The sequence below is a fragment of the Carassius gibelio genome, chromosome A5 (genome assembly GCF_023724105.1).
Source record: "Carassius gibelio isolate Cgi1373 ecotype wild population from Czech Republic chromosome A5, carGib1.2-hapl.c, whole genome shotgun sequence".
NCBI lineage: Eukaryota > Metazoa > Chordata > Actinopteri > Cypriniformes > Cyprinidae > Carassius > Carassius gibelio.
In genome coordinates, this window is record NC_068375.1 from 6,529,981 (window position 1) to 6,549,120 (window position 19,140).

Below are 19,140 nucleotides of genomic sequence, written 5' to 3' on the forward strand. Positions count from 1 at the left end.
CATTCAGAATAGCTTCAAACATTTCCAAACAATACAAGAAACATAAAACCACTGATAACGTGCACTTTACCATGCAGTACTTTCACATTCAAGTGCACTGGAGCAGTAGATCCTAAAAATTAGATAACATTCTCAGGAGTTTTTAAGATTTGTTATGCAAGTTATTACGCGCATTTAAACTACATTTCACCATTAATCACACTACTTAAGTGTACACAACTTGTGAAATGTAGCATAGTAAACTTACATTATGCATGAGTACTCTGTTGAAAACATATTTACATTTTAATAATTAAGTGCTTGCCAAACACAAGTTACTACTTCTTTTTTAACTTTTAATAAAAAATAAAAATAAAATAAAAAAAACAGATGACTTTATAGTATTTTTTGTCAACTCTGTTATGGACAAATTAGTCAATATGTAGAAATAACAATAAGTCATAACGGGAAAAATAATTCTTGTTTTATAAGACAAACATTCCTTACATTCCATCACCTGAAACTGAGATAATTTCACCTATTCATACCTGAAAAAAAAAAAAAAAATTTATATATATATATATATATATATATATATATATATATATATATATATATATATATATTTCTTCACAGAACCTTCCACTTGGAGCAAATATTTTTAATCTGAAAATATGTTATATACAATATCCAGTTTTAAAAAAAAATGATGTTGAAATATGCAAAAATAAATCAATGTTTTTTTTTTGTTTTTGTTTTTTTTTTTTTTTTTTTTTTACAACTTTTTTGTGTGATTGTTAAAATAGTTCATAAACAGAGTTGACCCTTTAAGTAACAGAATTATAAAGTGACAGAACTGACAGAATTGTCCGATGGACCGTCATTTCTGTTACCGCATTGGCAGCATTGTTACTCTACCTTAGTAACTGAGTTGTAAAAGTATATATATATACTATTATGGACTGTAACATCTTGTAATTCATAAGAATGAGTAACAGTTTAAAAATATTTACAAATATAAGCATTTGAAAAAAGCAGAAAAAAATAATGACCTCAAACACCAAATGTAAATGCAATTACAGAATCACTCTTATATTAATAACGAGCGTATGTTTCCGGATTCTTTACTCTATTGCCCCTTTCACACTGCACGTCGGACCCGCAATATTCCCGTAACATTGCCTGGTCGCCTTCTGTGTGAAAGCAACCACCTCCCGGAATTGATTACCGAATCGAACCCGGGTCGGGGACATAGTAACATTGTGGTAATCGATCCGGAACGAGCGCTGTGTGAACAAAAGCCAGATCTAATTCCGTATCGAAGTGATGATGCGCGTTATCGCGCGACTTTTTTACCGGCTGTTTTGAAGGAAGATCAACATTCGCGACGAAAACATATGTGCAAACTGTAATGAAGCAGAGATCAGTTAGTTCCTCACTTTCCGCGCTGACGCAGAGATCGTTTGCTTGCTTCAGTTAAAGTATAACGTGCCAAGCTTTGTCGACTCGTACATTACACGTCACGCGCTGATGTCACGTGTCGTTACGGGATCTTCAAGGGTTGTGTGTGAAAGCACGCACATATACCGGGTCATCACTGGCAGTGTGAAAGTGCCAAATCTAGCGACCAGGGAACAAATACAGGAACACTTTACCCCTGAATTTGCCGGAATGGCAGTGTGAAAGGGGCTGTTGATGTGACGTAACTCCAAAGTCCTGCTCTGTCAGGTCTCTGCAGAGCAAAAGTGGGCGTTTATCACCATGTGGGTGTTTTCAAACTGCTGGGTGTTTCTGAATCATGCAATCTAAATGATCCCCCTTACCCAACCCCACCCCTAAACCTAACGTCACTATTACATCAACCAATCAGGTATCATGGTGTAAAAACACCTTGATCTTGTAACTCCCATTACTTTCCTGCAGAGACCTATACTTGGCTCTGTCTCCACCTTTCACACAGAAACTTTCCTGAACGGGTACGCCCAGATCCTTGGTATCTTGTCGAAACCGCTTATATCATATATTGCCTGCTGCGTCTTCACGAGTGCTTCTAAAATGCAATGTTTGGGAAAGTCCTTTACACTTTTTGTAGTCTTCCTACTCGGTGACTTGAGCTTTACGCACGGTGGACATGTGCTCGTGCTGCCGGGAGAATACAGCCACTGGTCCAACATGCGCAACATTGTGGACGAACTGTTGAACCGCAATCACAGGGTGACGGTTCTGGTCAACTCAGCCTCGCCAACAATAAACTTCACACAGCAGGAGAGGTTTCAGTATCTGGTGTTTGACGTGCCTCTGAAGGCGCACGAGGTGCACGCTTTGAGCGAACAGCTTCTTGATATCTGGTTGCAGTATCCCGCACCAAGTAAGGTCCAAATCGGTCTCCAGATCATCGATCTGCTGGGGAAAGTACGCGAAATGCACCGGACTATGTGCGACTGCATGCTGCGTAACGAAACGCTTATCAGTCGCTTGACGGCTTTAAAGTTTGATGTGCTTTTATACGATCCCATGAACATGTGCAGTGACTTGCTGGCAGAGATTCTGGACCTGCCTGTCGTGCTTTCCCTTCGCATTTCTTTGGGGTTTTCAATGGAGAGGATGTGTGGACAGATGCCCTCACCGCCCTCTTATGTACCGGTTCCTCCGACGGAGATGACCGATCACATGAGCTTCATGGAAAGAGTGAAAAATATGATTGTGTATGTCGTTTATTCATTTGCGTTTCGGATGGCCTCGATGACTTTGGATAATTACTACAGTGAAGTATTAGGTAAGATCCTCGCCGGATGCAATGGGTTCAAATGTTGCTTTTCTCTCCTGTACATCTGTAAACTGCGGACAAATTGATCGAGTTCTAGTTTAGCTATATTTTATCAAGTCGGTGAAGTCTGGTGCATGCTTTTATCCATTGCTGTTAACTGTGGTAGTGAATGATCAGCAATCAACTCGAAAGTTGCAACAGCACTGTATTCTTGTACAAATTGTGATCAATTTTAACATTTAATATTCGTTCTATATTCAGTTTCAGATCTCAATGCACATTTCAACGTTTGTCAACTTAGCTGTAATTCAAATAACCATTGTAACTTATAATTGTCAAAATGTTCTTGACTTTCTGTTGAGCTTTAGGATTAAACTTCTGACCTCTGCATTGATTTCCCTTACGAAAATAACCATGGTTTTATTATAGTAAAACTGTAGTAACCCATGGTTTTTTGGCGTATTGACTGCCATTTGTAAAACCACAGATTTACTACAAATACCATGGTTAAACTATGGTTAATATAGCAAAACCATGGTTAATTTGTGGTTACCATGGTTTAACTACAGTAACCATGGTTTTTTGGTTTTATTTGTAGTAAAACCATGGTTAATTTTCGTAAGGGTTGAGTCTCCTCAAAAAGATCTTGATGTCCAAAAAATAGTGAATCAGCAACTTTGTAGTATAAACAGTTTTGGATTTAATGGATTTAAATGTTCTATATTATCTCCAAAACTAGTGCTATATAAGGAATGATGTTCAGAGTTATTTGCACTTGGTCAGAGACCTTTAGGTCAACTTTTTAAGTTATTTGTATACCTAAGTTGATTTAGACTTAAAAAAAAAATGTGCAGAGTTTAATGGGTATGAAACCAAACATCCAACGCATGTCAAACGATAAACTATTTTTACTGCTGTGCTGTACCATCATCATGCAATCATCCTGAGCTTTGAGCCTCAACACAAGGAACAGTGTGACAGTGCTAACGCCCAATCTGCTATTTTGTCCGACAAACAACGCAAACAAGAGTAGATTAATGCCGGTGAACTTGATCCTGCAAAACAGTGTATTTTGACGTCTTTCCGCAGTTTAAAAAAGATTCCTTCTGATGTTCATTCATGTTTATTTCATGCTATAACTAGTAAAGAGGAAGAGATGATCGGGTCACATCACGCTTGAACTGAGGTGCTAGTACAACGATGTCTCCACACATTAAAGAGCCACAAAATGGGATTTATTTGAATCTCTTAAAAAAAGTCAAAATTTGGAAGCTGAGACTTTGTTTTATACCAGAAGTAAGCTGCTCTGTCTTGTCTGTCGACATGTAGTCAGTGTCCTCTTTGCTCTGCGATATATTTGTCACTGCATGAGAACATGATGTGTGGCATATTTCTATCATCTATGGAAGGTGTAGGAGGATAAAATGTCCAATCATATCCCTCGGTCCGAGGGCTACGATAAGCTGTCCTTCCGCTCTGTCAATGTATGTATTAAAGTGGGTGATATTGATGCTGCAGCATTAGGCCCATTGCTGAAATAGGCCCAGATGAAAACAGACAAGAATTTTGTGGAAGCTGAACAGTTTTCCTTCACTATATTAACCTCAAAATAATTCTTAGAATGAAATTACAAAAAACAAAGATTTGTTTTTATTTTGAATATACACAAATAAAGGCAAAACTTTTACAATTTGGATTATCTTAATAACTAAAATGAGTCATTAAAAAATATCAAGTGATTGCACCAGCGGCGCATACGCACTCACAGTTAAGCATTGCTTGACAACGCAGCCTGTTTAATACACTCTAAGAAATTAAATGTTGTATTTAATTAATAAAGTTATGTCAACCGGTCCCACAAAACTTATTGCTTAAATGGAAAAGTTAATATACAATTAATTGTAACATAATATTTTAAGTAAATCATTCATAACGGTGTTAATTAAATGGGACATTACACAATTATTTTGAATAAATGTAAATTATTGTCTAGAATTTAATGACTATAGCTTGAACTAACATAACCTTATTAAGTTCAATTTATTAAACAAAATTAAGCTTTGCTAATGTTATCCATTTGTGTTGATTATACTTGCTCGGTTTAAAAAAGAAAACTACTCAAGTCACTTTAACTTTATTCACCTATGGTTTTGAAATATAATTAAGTCAAAAAATTAATGTTGACCTTCAAGGTACATTGCTATATCTGGGATTATCATGACTGATAAAATTATTACAAATATGTAAGCAAAACTTACATACGAATACAAGTGTACAAATACAATTGAAGACACCAACATAAGTCCACGTATAAAATGCAAATAGACAAATATAAATAATAAATCAAAAATATAAAACTTGTTTGTGAATCTTCACCATCCGATAATGTTCAATCCCATTATAGCTTTATATTAAATCTGAACTTTGACGTCAACAATGTCTAACAGGTGTTGCCTACTGAAATAAAAACTAAATAGGCAAATCCTTGTTTTCTATATGGAGGGAGGTTAAATTAACTGAAGTTTACAATCAAGAGGATTTATGCTGCAGAAAATTCTCACTTCACCGTTAGAACATACTATGTTCAGACTTTACATACTTGACTTATCAAGAACATTTTTATGAAAAATACAAGGTTTATAGTTTGCATTAAAAGGAGAAATAGAAAATCAGCAATGTTTACATGACACAAAAAAACAATCTTCACCTTAAATTGTTTGAGATTGTTTCATTATAACAAACAGGTGTTTGTTGTATTTCACATCTTTTGATTCTGAAGAAATCAGAAAACAAGAGAACATTAAATGCCAATTACCACAACCAACATTGTCTTTAGATTGCTAGATGTTTTGTCTAGCAGCAGTCCAAAATCCAAAGAACTGAGCCTCCCCAAGCAAGTCGATGACCAACTGCAGTCCTGTCTGCTTATTAGAAACCATCATTGATCACCGCTTTATTTCGTCTAGCAGCAGTCCAAAAATAAAGTAAGTCAACACAATTTAAGTGTCCAAAGCCAGGTCCAGTCTTGTCTGGTGCAGGTGATTTTACTCATGCAGTTTGTTTTTGAGGACCTGCACTTAAGTGGAGAGCTTGTTCCCATCCAATTCCATAAACACTTTCTGAGGAAATTCGAAACTGTATCGCATCTCCTTGGGATAGCTCAAGTTTAAACAGTAGATCAAGCCAAACAGGACTGCACATCCATTTGCAACCTCTCTCAGATCACGCAGCACTGTGCAGCCTTCAATGACGACGCCAACATCCTCAGGTGGATCTGAAGCATCTGCTCCATCATGTCGAACAATGTAGACACCCAAAGCCAGTCTCTCCATTTCCGTCATTGCATCAATACCAGTATCCTCGGTAGCCTATGACAAAGAAAGAGAGCCATTATTAATTATGCACCTATGACACTAGAAACAAACCCAAAAGATGTTAAGTTTACAATTAGAGAACACAATACTAATTCCCAAGAAGTATATTTGATTATTATTTTGCCTGTGTTTAAATAAGACAGATTTTTATTTCTTTGGCTTAACTTTACAAAATGTTATACATTAATGTAGAAATTGTTGTCCATTATGTTTTTGGTTGATCAATCATCATATAAATTTTTTTTGAAAATTTGATATATTGCCAACATTGGCAAAAATCAATATAGCATAACATGCAAGTTCTGAGCCTACAACACATTTCAGTTCACAGGTTTGTGAAATTAAAATATAAAAATATATATTTTTCTATATCAATTTGTTTATGATTGACAAAGAATGCGACTTACCCAGTACTCCTTAAGAAGGCTGTCAGGCTTTTCATTTAAGTAGACGCACAACGCCTTTAGGATGCATGTCCGTCGTACTTCAACACTGGGATTCTGTGGGAAACCAACAACTGATTTTGAACATTTTATTTGAGGAAACTGCCATTTTCACATTGAGAAATCTATTACGACCTTATTCTACCATGCTTTTCATGAAAATTGCACAAATCAATTAATTAAATGTCAGTTGTAAATCTGCAGTTCAGTTTGTGGTGTTGAATCTGCATTTGTCAATTGCGTGATCCACACTTTTACTTTTAAGGACATCATTTTGAGAAAATAATTTCACCGTTTAGCGAGCCACATTTTACATAAATAGCTCAAGTGTTTCTCAAGCTTATACCATTGACACCTTGAAGGAGGCAGTACTGTTCAGTTTGGTCTAAAATAAACGGAATTTAATGGACGAATGAAAAAATTGCATCAGACAATTCAGAAAAGCAGATTCAACACTTCACAAGCAGAGTTACAGATTCTCAACTGACATTTCATGATAAATGTGCACAAAATATAAAGTATCATTTTATAAATTAAAAACATTTACAGAAATACATCTATTTGTACAAATCATAGGATTCTGTATTAGTGGATAGCAAATCATATTTGTAAATAGTGTAGTATTTGTATTTGCAATAGAAAGGTTAAAGATCTTAATAATAATAAAAAAAGCATAATTATGTTTAGAGTAAATGTTAAACCCCCAGGGGTCGGAGCCCAATACACCCAAAACACATACCATGTCCATTTCTGCAATGATTACGTCGATATCACGTCTTGCTGTTCCCCCCTTCTTTTTGAATACCCTCAATAGCTGGCTAGAGTAATGATCCAGTCGGGACATAAAGGTTGAGAACAGGGGGACTGTGGTGATGAGGGTGAATTCTGCATTTACCTGTATTAAAACAAAAATTCACTATGAGTCTCTTAAGTTAAAACAAATATATTTAAAATGATCACATATGGTGTAGAGCAGGCATGTCAATTATATCCAGTTTGCTTTAAAAGTGGAGCTGGCGTGTCCATAATAATAATATTAAGACAGCACTATGAGACTGTTTGGCACTCAGTACCATTTCTTAATTTTGGCCCTCTCTGAAACTTGAGTGTGACACCCCTGGTGTAGAGGGAACATGAGTTTGCTTTTGGCTAAATGTTTTTAGTTGGTGGTTCAATGTATCTGTAACCAATTTATATGGATGTATTTGTAATGTGCATTGTAATATAGAGTAGAACAACCACATGCATGGATTCTTACCACATTGCCTCCAAACCTGTCAATTAAATATGTGCTCATTTGTTTTATACCCAAATACAGTATTTAGACATTAATTCCACATATTTAAATTAAATACAGATGATGAATAATACTTTACCTGGCTCTCAGAAAACAGGTCTGGACATCGGCTTTTGAACTCTGCTATGAAGGGCATATCTTCCAACAACTTCCTGTCTTCTGTAGGCAAAGGTTCTTTCCATTTTACTTTTGATTACCTGTTGGTTGTTCTTTTTCAAAATTACTTGTTCTGTAGTCCTTAAATGTAAAACATCAACATGACATCGACTCAAATGAGTTTTAAGTGCATTCCATGTTTTGAATGAGCATGGGCATTCATAATATGTGCATGGATATCTGGAGTGTCCCTGACCATAATGGCCATGGATTAATTTATAGTGTTTTAGTAATTGGTACCTTGTAGATTCACTTTCAGGACACTGTTTGCACCTCCACATTCAGAGCCTAAAAAAAGACATGAAAGTGTTAATGATACAGAATCCCTTCCAAATCTATAGCAATTATATTTGAGCCACTGACTGGCTCATCTCATGATGGGTGCATTGCCCGCCTTAATAACAGACAGTAGTAGGGCTGCTCCGATCACGATCGGCTGATCGTTATGCGCATCTCGTCAGTAAAGCCGGTTCTCTAATCAGCGGTTAATTCCATCAGGTGCGTGATTTCACATAGATCAGTCGTTGTTAACTGAGAAGATGGGCAAATAAACGCTGAAAATGAACATGGATTTACGCATCATCTCAGTTAATAACGGCTCTGTGTAGTAACAGCTGCTCTATGTGAAATCACGCACGGAATTAACCGCGAATTAACGGCTTTACTGACGAGATGTGCATTAAAGATCGGCCGATTGTGATCGGAGCAGCACTAATGTAATACTATAATGGAGTTTAAAAACAAAAACAATACTAGTTTAAAACCGTAGCCTACTGGAGCTAAAAAAAAAAAAAAAAAAAAAAAACATTAAAAAAAGAACATGGCTATGCCATGTGCTATATTAGGCTAATGTTAAATATCAAAAAAAAAATAAAGCGCACTGTTTAAAGCTAAGTTACAACACAACTAAACTAAAATAACTAGACAGATTTCTAATATTTCGGTAATTTAATGACCACTTCTAACACTTAACTATGATACAGGCTAATTCTGTGTTAATTAAGCTAGCAAGAAATCGTTTTAAACTATCAACAAAGTATACATCTAAGCACACAAAAACATTTCACAAATGTACAACTAAAATATATTACTAAAAAAACGTTCTACTTACCAAATAATTTATGGATGATAACGATTTAAAAAAGTTGGCCAAGGGCAGGTGGAAAATGGATGTGTCGTCTCGTGCATGTGCGAAATTGCAAGTACGGAAAGCGCTTTGGGACAATCTTCAACCGCTAGTAGGTTTAAAATGATCTGGTTAAGTTGGTTTAAATCTGTGACATTTTGTAGACTTGAAATATTATACTATTAATTTAATGCAATGAAACTTGCTTATTTTTACTATATAAACATAATAATTTTAGTAATTTTAACATAAAACTAGTATTTAAATTAAACTACACCCATGCTTCATTTCTAAGAGTGATATCATAATAAATTACAGTCAGTCAAACATGAAGAAACACACACACACAGAGAGAGAGAGAGACACACACACTGCTCAGTTTAAATATGTAGTAAAATCTGTTAGGTGTTATCACCGTACAGCCGTGATGTTAGTTTTACGTGGATGTTGAAACATGAGTGAAGTACATAATAAATAATAATTTGGCATTCAAATACATTGCGGATATGGAAACATTTGATTTTGTGTCAAACGTGAGACCCAACATTGGTTTTAGTTTTGTTTTAACCTAAATGAATTTGTTTTGGCTTGTCGTTTATATTGCTATAGCTTCTTATATTTTTAATCCTTGTTCTTTTCTAAATACTGTTAATTGAAAGGATTTGTTGTGGAGTGCGGGGAACTAATAGCCTAGCTATGTTTACAGTGTTTATTATAGCCTAATGTTTGTAAACACTGCATTAGCGACTGCATTAGTTCTGTTACCTAAATTAAATAATAAAAGCAACTTTTTTTCTTTTCTTTCTCTAAAAACACTTTTTTTAATATATACACGTAGCATATTTTAACCATGCAGTCAATTTTGATTTAAAATATAACATTCTAGAAACACTGATTTGTAACATTCCAAGAACATAAAAGATCCAGGATCTTTAATGTTAGTAGAATGTTATTTAAAGGTTAGTAAGATGTTCCTGTAATATTCTCTCAGTCATTCAAACACCTGCTGTGAACAAGCACTGAAAGAAAAAGAAATAAGAACACAGACTACAACTTTCTTCAGCCACAGTTACAAGACTTTAAATCTCTCAAGATCTGATTAAACAGCATTGCCAACTTTACTTAATGAGGTCTTATTGTAAAGTGATAACTTTTGGTTTTTATAGTTCTTTTGCACTTTAATATGTAAAACATTTGACTTTAATATATTAGTCTGTATTGCTTTATTGTTTTAAATGTTTAGTTATTTTTGTTATAAGAAAAAAGTTATTTAACCTGTTATACTGTATTATGACCACTTAAAAAAAAAAAAATCCAATACTGTGATAATCCCGTATACCGTGAAAAAAGCATTATCAATTAACAGGAAACAGGAACAGGAAAATTTGATACCGGCATATCCCTAATTACAATATTACTAACCAGATTGACTTTATTTCTGTCACATGTCTACAGAAGTTCAACATGTATGTTTTAATAAAAGCCCAGTGACTGCATTAAAGTAGTTTAAGTTATTCAACTGATATATATATATATAAAGTAGTTTAAGTTATTCAACTGATATATATATATATAAAGTAGTTTAAGTTATTCAACTGATATATATATATATCAGTTGAATAACTTAAACTACTTTAATGCAGTCATTGGGCTATAATATGTATATTGTAAATAAATATACTGATGTTTAAGAGTGTATAAATATTGTCCTTTTTAACTTTTTGTTTAAAACATGTTTTGTGTTCTTTATACACTCACAGACATCACCATTTTCATGCCAGCATAGAAAACATGTTCATGGCTCCCAGCATGCTGTATTTTTTCTTTTTTTTGATTGTCACCATTGTTGAGGATTGTATGACAACGATACAAAATAAAGCATTAACTTGAAAGCATGCTGCGCAGCCTTGACTTCACTGACACGATCTAAGAATTCGCCCTGGATGAGGCTCAAAAAACAGCAATATAAGTAAGTAGAACTAGTAAGAGTGACAGTATGCCGAAGTTAAGTTGATCTTCTTTAGCCTTTTCTGCATTAAGTGCATTTTCTGATAATTGCTGTTGAATGTTGATGTTACATAGCTTGATGTCAATCTCATTTTCAGTAAAGGCTGGCTGGTTGCGTCGCTTCTTGGTCGTTCTGAGTGCGCATGTATGGTGAGTGTTGAATGTACATGCACCAATGCCAAGAAAAAAATAGGCCCTTTTTGTGCTGCAGCATCAGGATCAATTTGCAGCACTGTATTTTTGTATAAATTGTAGTAAATTTTTTTGTTTAATATTCATTATATATTCAGTTTCAGACCTCGATGCACATTTCAACATTTGAGTCGAAAGCAACTTAGATTTACACAAACTAATGTCCTTTGCTCACACAAACATACGTGTGTGTGTGTGTGTGTGTGTGTGTGTGTGTGTGTGTGTGCATGCATATATTTAGCACTGTAAACCAATAAAAAATGTATAATAGTCAAACTGTTCAGAAACATTTTCTTCGACAAAACTTGCCGCTCAGCTTTAAGATTTATCTTCTGACCTCTGCATTGTTTGAGTCTCCCCAAAATGATCTTGATGCCCCCAAAATAGTGAATCGTGAATCAAAGTCATCTTTGTTAGTCTAAACAATTTTGGAGTGCGATGGATTTAAATTTTCTTTGTTATCCAGGAAGGGCAATTGGGCATAAAGCATGTGCACAATCAGTTGTGCGGATCACTCCACTGTGGCAACCCTTGATAAAACGTGTGCAAGCCAAATGAAGAGAGAGAAAATGTTCTATATTGTAGATTTGTTGTCGAATATACTGGGCTGTGATCCACTTCACTTTTAGACACACACTAGCAAACTTCCCTAAGCACATTCCCTCAGGGAAATCCCCACTGCCATTTTCACTTTGTGACGTGGACAAGGGACCCTCGACCCCTCAATTTTGACTGATGTAGTGAGTATACACTGCGGGCTGCTCAGTAGACTACAGTGCAACACGATAATGATATCATTGCAGATTGCGGTTAATTGTGATTAGAATGCTGCATCCAACAAATTGAATAATTGAAATGATGGAAATAATACATAAATTCATCATTGCAGATTCCGCGTGATCAAGGACTTAGGATGGTCCAGTTCAGCCCATTGCAAAGTTTCAGCTAGTACTGGGCTCTCATGCAATGTAATCAATGACGTACAACCGATTAAACAGGATACAGGGTTAGCGAGGGAAGGGCATAAATGATGAATTGGAACCCAGCCCTGGTGTCCTGTTGGTTCCTGTTGTGTCTCACCTCGGTGCTCCCAGATTTGTCCTGCCCTGCCCTTCCCTGCCCTGTCCTGTCAGCATATTTGTTACTTTTGGGTAGTTTTAGATCAGTTTTTCCATTTTCAAACTTAAATAGACAGCCTACTGCACTCCAATCCTTATAATGCTCTATCGAAACATTATAGTTGGACTGTTATAACTGATGCTTGCAGTTATATTTATAATTTTCATTATTCATTATGTGAATTATTACTTAGACATGCTATGTGACAGCTTGTTTTGGATAATGGTGATCTTTAACCACTTGCTGAAGAGAGTGTTTCTCTCACATTAAAAATGGGTCTCTATGGCAATGATTTTTAAAATATGTTTTATATAAAATTATATACATAAAATATATAAACTAAGCAGCTTTGTTTTATCTTATGTAAATAAGAGGTTGCAGTAACTTATTTCTACAGATTTCCATAATTTTAATGGCATCCATCATTTTGAAAGATAAAATGCTACAGAGAAGAAGTCCATTTCATATATAGCGTGTCTGTTATCCTATTTTTAAACAGGAGATTTAAATATCAAATAATAAATAGGATATTATTAAATCTGAATTTATTTGTAGGATTATTCCAAGCATGTGCCATTTAAATGACAGAAGACACTCATGCGACTGGATTTGTGAGCAGGGGTTCGTATGATCACAGAACTCACTTCTTCACTGTGAATAGATCGTCATTCGAATCCATAGTTTTATCAGTGGGGTGCAATGTAATTATTTATTTTATCTTTTTACAGACATCCACATGAGAAACAATAACAATCTAAATAAGGTTTTCTATTTATGTTTTCTAAAGAAAAAGTTTTGTTAATGGTAACATTTGCATGTCCCTCTACATAGTCAGAACAACAAAGGGAAAACGAATAAAAGAGATTAGAGTGTCAACTGCAAGCTTGCGTTGAATGAAAGTTTAAGTCAACAGTATTCATTATCTTTTTACAAAATAGCTTTAATGATTCAGGACAAAGTGCACCTACCCTCTATAATGCAACACGAACTTTGCCCAAATCCTGTTGTGCACATAACTTATTCCTTTAGATCCTCGTTTCCCAGACCAGGCTGCACTTTCAGAAGCAGAAACATTTGACCATGATTTCTGGGACTTTATTTGTGCTTGTACTGCTGTGTGGAGTAGAAGCTGGCAAGGTTTTGGTGTTGCCAGGCGAGTACAGTCACTGGCACAACATGCGTGCGATCATTGACGCGCTGGTCGATCGTAACCACAGTGTGACTGTTCTGGTCAGTTCTTCATCACCTACTGTACCGCACACACGGAAGGAGCGGTTCGATTTCAATGTGTTTAGAGTCAACACGAAGAAAGAAGAGGCCAATGCTGTGTGGATTGACTTCATTCACCTCTGGATGAATGACACAGCCAGTAAATACGAGACCGTGGTCAACATCTGGCGAGTGATGTCAAACTTCATGCTGCTGGCTACTGACATATGCAGGGGCATGTTTCACAATGAGGATCTTTTACACACGCTTCAGGAATCTCATTATGATGTGCTGTTTTCTGATCCAATGACGCCATGCACTGACTTGATGGCACAGAAGCTGAATATCCCACACGTCCTGTCGCTGCGTGCAACATTTTCGTATACTTTCGAGCGGCTTTGTGGTCAGATGCCTGCGCCGCCATCCTACGTTCCTGCAGCCGCTTTGCAAGATCACCTCACCGATCATATGAGCTTCACAGAGAGAGTTGAAAACATGCTCCTCTATGTCATACATACATCTATATTTCGACTGAACATGAAGTACACTTATGACTGGCTTTACACTGAAATAAGAGGTAATTTTTGTTTGTTTGTTTTGGCCAACTTTTATGCATGTGCTTTAATTGTCGGAAGGAGTTGTCTATTTGGCATACAAAACTGATGGTTAAATCCATTCGTCAATGAATATAAGATATACAGTATGTGGAAGACAGCAGTTAATTACTTAAATGTTGTGCAATAGTGACAATATGCTTTAATAACATAACATGTTCTTGCTGCTTTCATAATTCAAAAAAGTTTCTCTTTTAGTTTATTTAAAAAAAGGACAGTACATAAAAAAAAGAAGAAACAATTTGCATCACTTCCCGCCATCTACTGACACAAAAATATGCACATTTACACATAGAGAGTCTCTAAATAATAAGTTAAAATATAAGCTAATTTTTTTTTAAAGAAATAATATTCGTTATTCTACAACAGTTAGTACTTGCCCTTGATTTGATTGCCTGAGCAGCTGTCTAACATGTCTACACTGGACGCAACCAGCATGGTACATGAAAAGTCAATTCAATCATGACTACTCAGTTTGATTAAGATTATAGTAGAGGTCCTGAACATTATTTTAGTGGCAGGCTTTGGTCAGAAAGGTTCAAATTCTGAGCTATCCACAACTGAGGTTTGAAACCCCTGAAGCTTAAAAGATTAAGCAACGATTCCTGATAGATGATTACCGTTGGCAAGACACTAAGTCAGGGGTGCCGAACTCCGGTCCTTGAGAGCCGCAGCCCTGTAGAGTTCAGCTCCAACCCTACTTAAAACTCACCTGCCTGTTGCTTTCTAATAACTCTTCAGTCATTGATTAGTTTGTTCAGGTGTGTTTGATTAGGGTTGAAGCAAAACTCTGCAAGGCTGCGACTTTCAGGGACCGTTGTTCGCCGCCCCTACGCTAAGTGATCATGCCTGTATAAGGAGGAGCTGGGGATGGAGGAGGGTAAGTGCATGTCTTTGCAGACTAAAAGCCCAAAGTATACTTCACTTTTAATGCATATGTGAGGGACCGTGTACAGTGCACATGACGCAAATTGCATCATAAAAATAGTATACGTGTATTATGCATGCACCACCCGTTTTTTGTAACCATAGGTACTTTGTATGCGAAAGGTCGCATTTGCGCACTGAATTATTTTTGCAGTAATCAGATGTTCCACAGGTGACAACACTGTCCCTGGTCGTTTTTTTACAGTAGAAACAGAACAACAACAGCAAAATAGTGAGACTTCAACAACAGATGCCTGCATTGATAAGCTCTTGTGAGCGAGAGGGTATGAGACAGATGAGGGTATGCAATGCTTTAAAGATGAATTACCATGTACGCCCTCTTAGACCATGCAGATAAAGGTACTCTTTTTCAGGCTCTCCATAACATTAACATTTCTCTGCATCCATGTTTCTTCAACCCATAATGCTGCGGCCCCGCGTTCAACTCAACCTGGTCATATGACCTGTTACGCTTCAATATTAACTATCTCTTTAAAGAACCCATGGCATTAAACATTTTAAGGGAGCACATTCTCTACTTTTAAACAATAAATTAACTCAAATTGATGAGAATATTTAAACATAACTGATGCACATAAATAATGCAAATAATGTGTCTTCATCTTCACAAACATCAAGCACTAGTCCAAGTCTCCAGTCATTGCGGGGAAGCTCTTCCTCCTTGACAATGACAATATCTCCAATCTACATTTCATCTTGGAGAGATGCCATTGCCTTACCATTGTCTAAGAGTGATGTTTGCCGGATATTCCTTCCTCCATCTACTCCAAAATTGCTGTGTCAGATATTGTACTCTGCGCCACCCTTTCCTTGCATACAGATCCTCCGGCACAAATTTCCCAGGTGGAGGAAGAAGGACAGAAGATTCATTGTGAGTATCTCTTGAAGGACTGCTGGGTGCTTCGTGTATAGAGGTAAGAAAGCTTTCTTTAATCGCCCTCCCACCCTGCAAACACCATCTGCAATACTGGGTCATGTTGGAACAAAGGATGACTATTTGGAAATTTGCCTTGTTTAAATTTTTGCATCTCATCTTTGAAGACATCCCTTTGTGCCAATTTTACAAGCCTGATGCTGGAATTTCTCAGGTCTTCTACATTTTTGGGTTTAACTGCCTTGTGTATCACTAACTGCTGAATTTGAGCAACAACATTCAATGCAGTGTGCCATTTCAAAAACCGATTAAACCACCAAAACAAAATCATAATTTGCTACCTTTGTTAGTAGCACATGCACTGCCCTGATTTCAGGATCACCAATCAGTAGCTCTGGAGCGGGGATCTGATGTGATATTTTCTCTTTCCCAGAAAAACTTAAAACTTATCAACTCTGACACCTTAAGGCCGCTGGAAGGGTCTATATAATGCCACTGTTCAGGGTCAGTCGTTTCTCTGATTCTTTGGACTCTTTTTGCTACGAAAACGTGAAACCTACGGGCTTTGTTGTTAATGTAGCATCAGACTACCTTTGAACTGGTCCAAAAATATTCTTGAACAATTTTGCGCTCCATCTCCTCCTTTAACATGCTATTGACTGGTGAAGAGATCACAGCAGCAGTCAACTCAAGTCTGGGTAAGGTCACGACCTTTGTGGGTGCAACCCTTGCCTTGCCAATAACTAAAGAGCAGTGCACTTTGTAGTTTTAGATCAGTACACTCGGGTATATGAGCATTGACCATAGCCATAGCCACTCACATCTGAAAAGTGATGGAGTTCGATCCTCTGAACAGTCCCTAGATAGTCAGGAACAAAACATCTTGCAATCTGGAGATTGTGCAGATTCTTCAATTCATTTAACCAGCTAGTCCATTGTGGCATCAACTCTGTGGGGAGTGGGTCATCCCATTCAATGCCCCTTTGGCACATCTCATGTAGTACTTTCTTTCTTAATAAGAGGAAGGTGTGGAAGATTTTTATATCCCTGAGGTAGTCTAGAATATGTATATTGCTTATTTGCATGTGTGAATGCAAACAAATATTTACTCTCTTCTGCAAGCGGTACACTGAAGTAGGCAGAGCAAAGATCAATTACAGTAAAGTATTTGGCATCAGGAGGGACATTTGTCAATAAAGTGTGTGGGTTTGGTACCTCAGCTGGCATATCTTCCGTTATTTCATTTATTGTTCGTAAATCATGAACAAGTCGCCATCTGGTTTTGTCTGATTTGATTACAGGCATAATTGGAGTATTACAGTAACTAGTAGTTTCTATCAATACCCCTGCCTTCACTAAGCCTTCAATTGTGTCCTTTATTCCTGCTTCTGCATCTGCTCGTAAAGGATATTGTGCTTTTCTAGGCAGACGTGCATTTGGCTTAAGTTGAACTCTTACTGGATTTGCTGATTTTATTAATCCAATATCTGTGTCATGTTGAGACCATAGTTCAGTTGGTACCTGACACTCCATTTCCTTAAATAATTCAGTCTCATTTGTGTTAATTAAATCAGATGCTGTAGTCATCTGTGTTACTTTCTTTTGGCTGATAACTACTTCCTGTGGAATTCCCAGCAAACTGGTTGCACACAGAATTTTGATGTAATTTTTGTCAGCTGAATGAAAAATCAATGGGTTTTCTGTTGATTCCCATTTGCTTTGTTCTGCCCTTTTCATCATTGGTCCTAAATCTTTCGCTTCCCAATTTCTTCCTACATATACTGCAATATGCGGGACAGAGTTATTTACATTGAACCATTTTTTGACAAATTCACTTTCTGGTATGTTTAAAGCTGCTCCCTCCTTACCTATGATGATGTACTGGGAGACTATCTCAATCTGCTGTCCTTTTGTTTCTTTTTGCCATTTCTGTTCTATATTTTCATCTCTTTCTTGATCATACATCATTGTGCAATGAAATTCTGACTTTGATAGCTGTGCTTCAGGTATCTGTGCTTCAATAAACTTTCCCCATTTATTGACCGTCTGTCTCACATCTTGTTCTATCTGTCCTATCCAAAAAACATTTGCTTTTGGCTCTGCAACCATCATTTGTTTTTCTGTTCCTATTGAATCAATATATATACCTTCTGGAGAACACCAAATTTGTAGTCCTAATTTACATAATGCATCTCTTCCTAACAAATTAATAGGAGTTTGATTTGATACCAGAATGGGCATTGTTATACTTTGATCTTTTGTTTGTAGACACACTGGAGCTGTTATGGGAATCAATTGCATTTTTCCCGAGAATCCTATTGTCTTTGCAAATTTTCCAGACAAGGGGAGATGTGAAGCATATTTCAAATTAATGCACGTTAAATTTGCCCCCGTATCAACCAAAAATGGAAATGTATCTCCCTCTATTTTAATCTGCATAATAGGCTCTTGATCAGCTTTTGTTGATAAAATTGGAAGCTGACTCTCCCCTTTAGGATTCTCTGGGCACCCCTAATAGCCTGGATTGGGACCTCCCCAAGGGTTTACTGGGCCCTGCACTGGACCCTGAGTAGGCTGTTGCCAGCTCATCTCCCTTCTACCCTGAGGTTGCTGTGGCCATTGTTGAGTTGGACAGTCAGCTTTGATGTGTCCGGGCTGCGCACAACCCCAGCACAATGGTGGAGGCCTGTCTCTGCCTCTGCCTCTGCCTCTGCCTCTTTGCTGTATGGGGTTTTTTCTCCATCCCATTTGTCCTGGCTGTTGAGTATAAACGTTTATTATGGGCACAGAGTTCAAGTGTTCATTTGGAGGAACTGCTGTAAGTGGACTTGACGGAATAGTAGGTTGTGGAGCAATTACTGGAGGTACTAGAGTCATTTGTTCTGCTGTTGCATTTGTTACTGAAGCTTGAATATTTTTCTTATTCTTTTTTGTGAGTTCTTCAAGCTGTAATTGAGTTAGTTTACGTTGTAACTCTTTCTCTTGACTTTTAAGTTTTAGTTCATTTTTTCTTTGCTGTTCCACTGCATGAGACA

At 36.7% G+C, this 19,140-nt stretch overlaps 2 protein-coding genes across 5 annotated transcripts in view; one reads left to right on the forward strand and one right to left on the reverse strand.

Moving 5' to 3' along the window:
* LOC127990179 (uncharacterized) overlaps positions 1-19,140 on the reverse strand; it is a 163,891-nt gene that overhangs the window by 21,490 nt on the left and 123,261 nt on the right. The window lies entirely within an intron of this gene.
* Positions 1-19,140, forward strand: part of LOC127990013 (UDP-glucuronosyltransferase 2A1-like) — a 49,559-nt gene that overhangs the window by 2,526 nt on the left and 27,893 nt on the right. The window contains exons 1-2 of one of the 4 annotated variants that reach the window (XM_052591470.1): positions 11,025-11,111; positions 11,248-11,299. The exons of 2 other annotated variants lie outside the window; for them this stretch is intronic. In XM_052591470.1, coding sequence (XP_052447430.1) covers positions 11,293-11,299 — 7 coding nt within the window. In that variant the 5' untranslated portion in view covers positions 11,025-11,111; positions 11,248-11,292. Of the gene's footprint in view, positions 1-11,024; positions 11,112-11,247; positions 11,300-13,487; positions 14,247-19,140 lie in introns of those variants that run through there. One more of the 4 variants, XM_052591468.1, reaches the window with a different exon arrangement.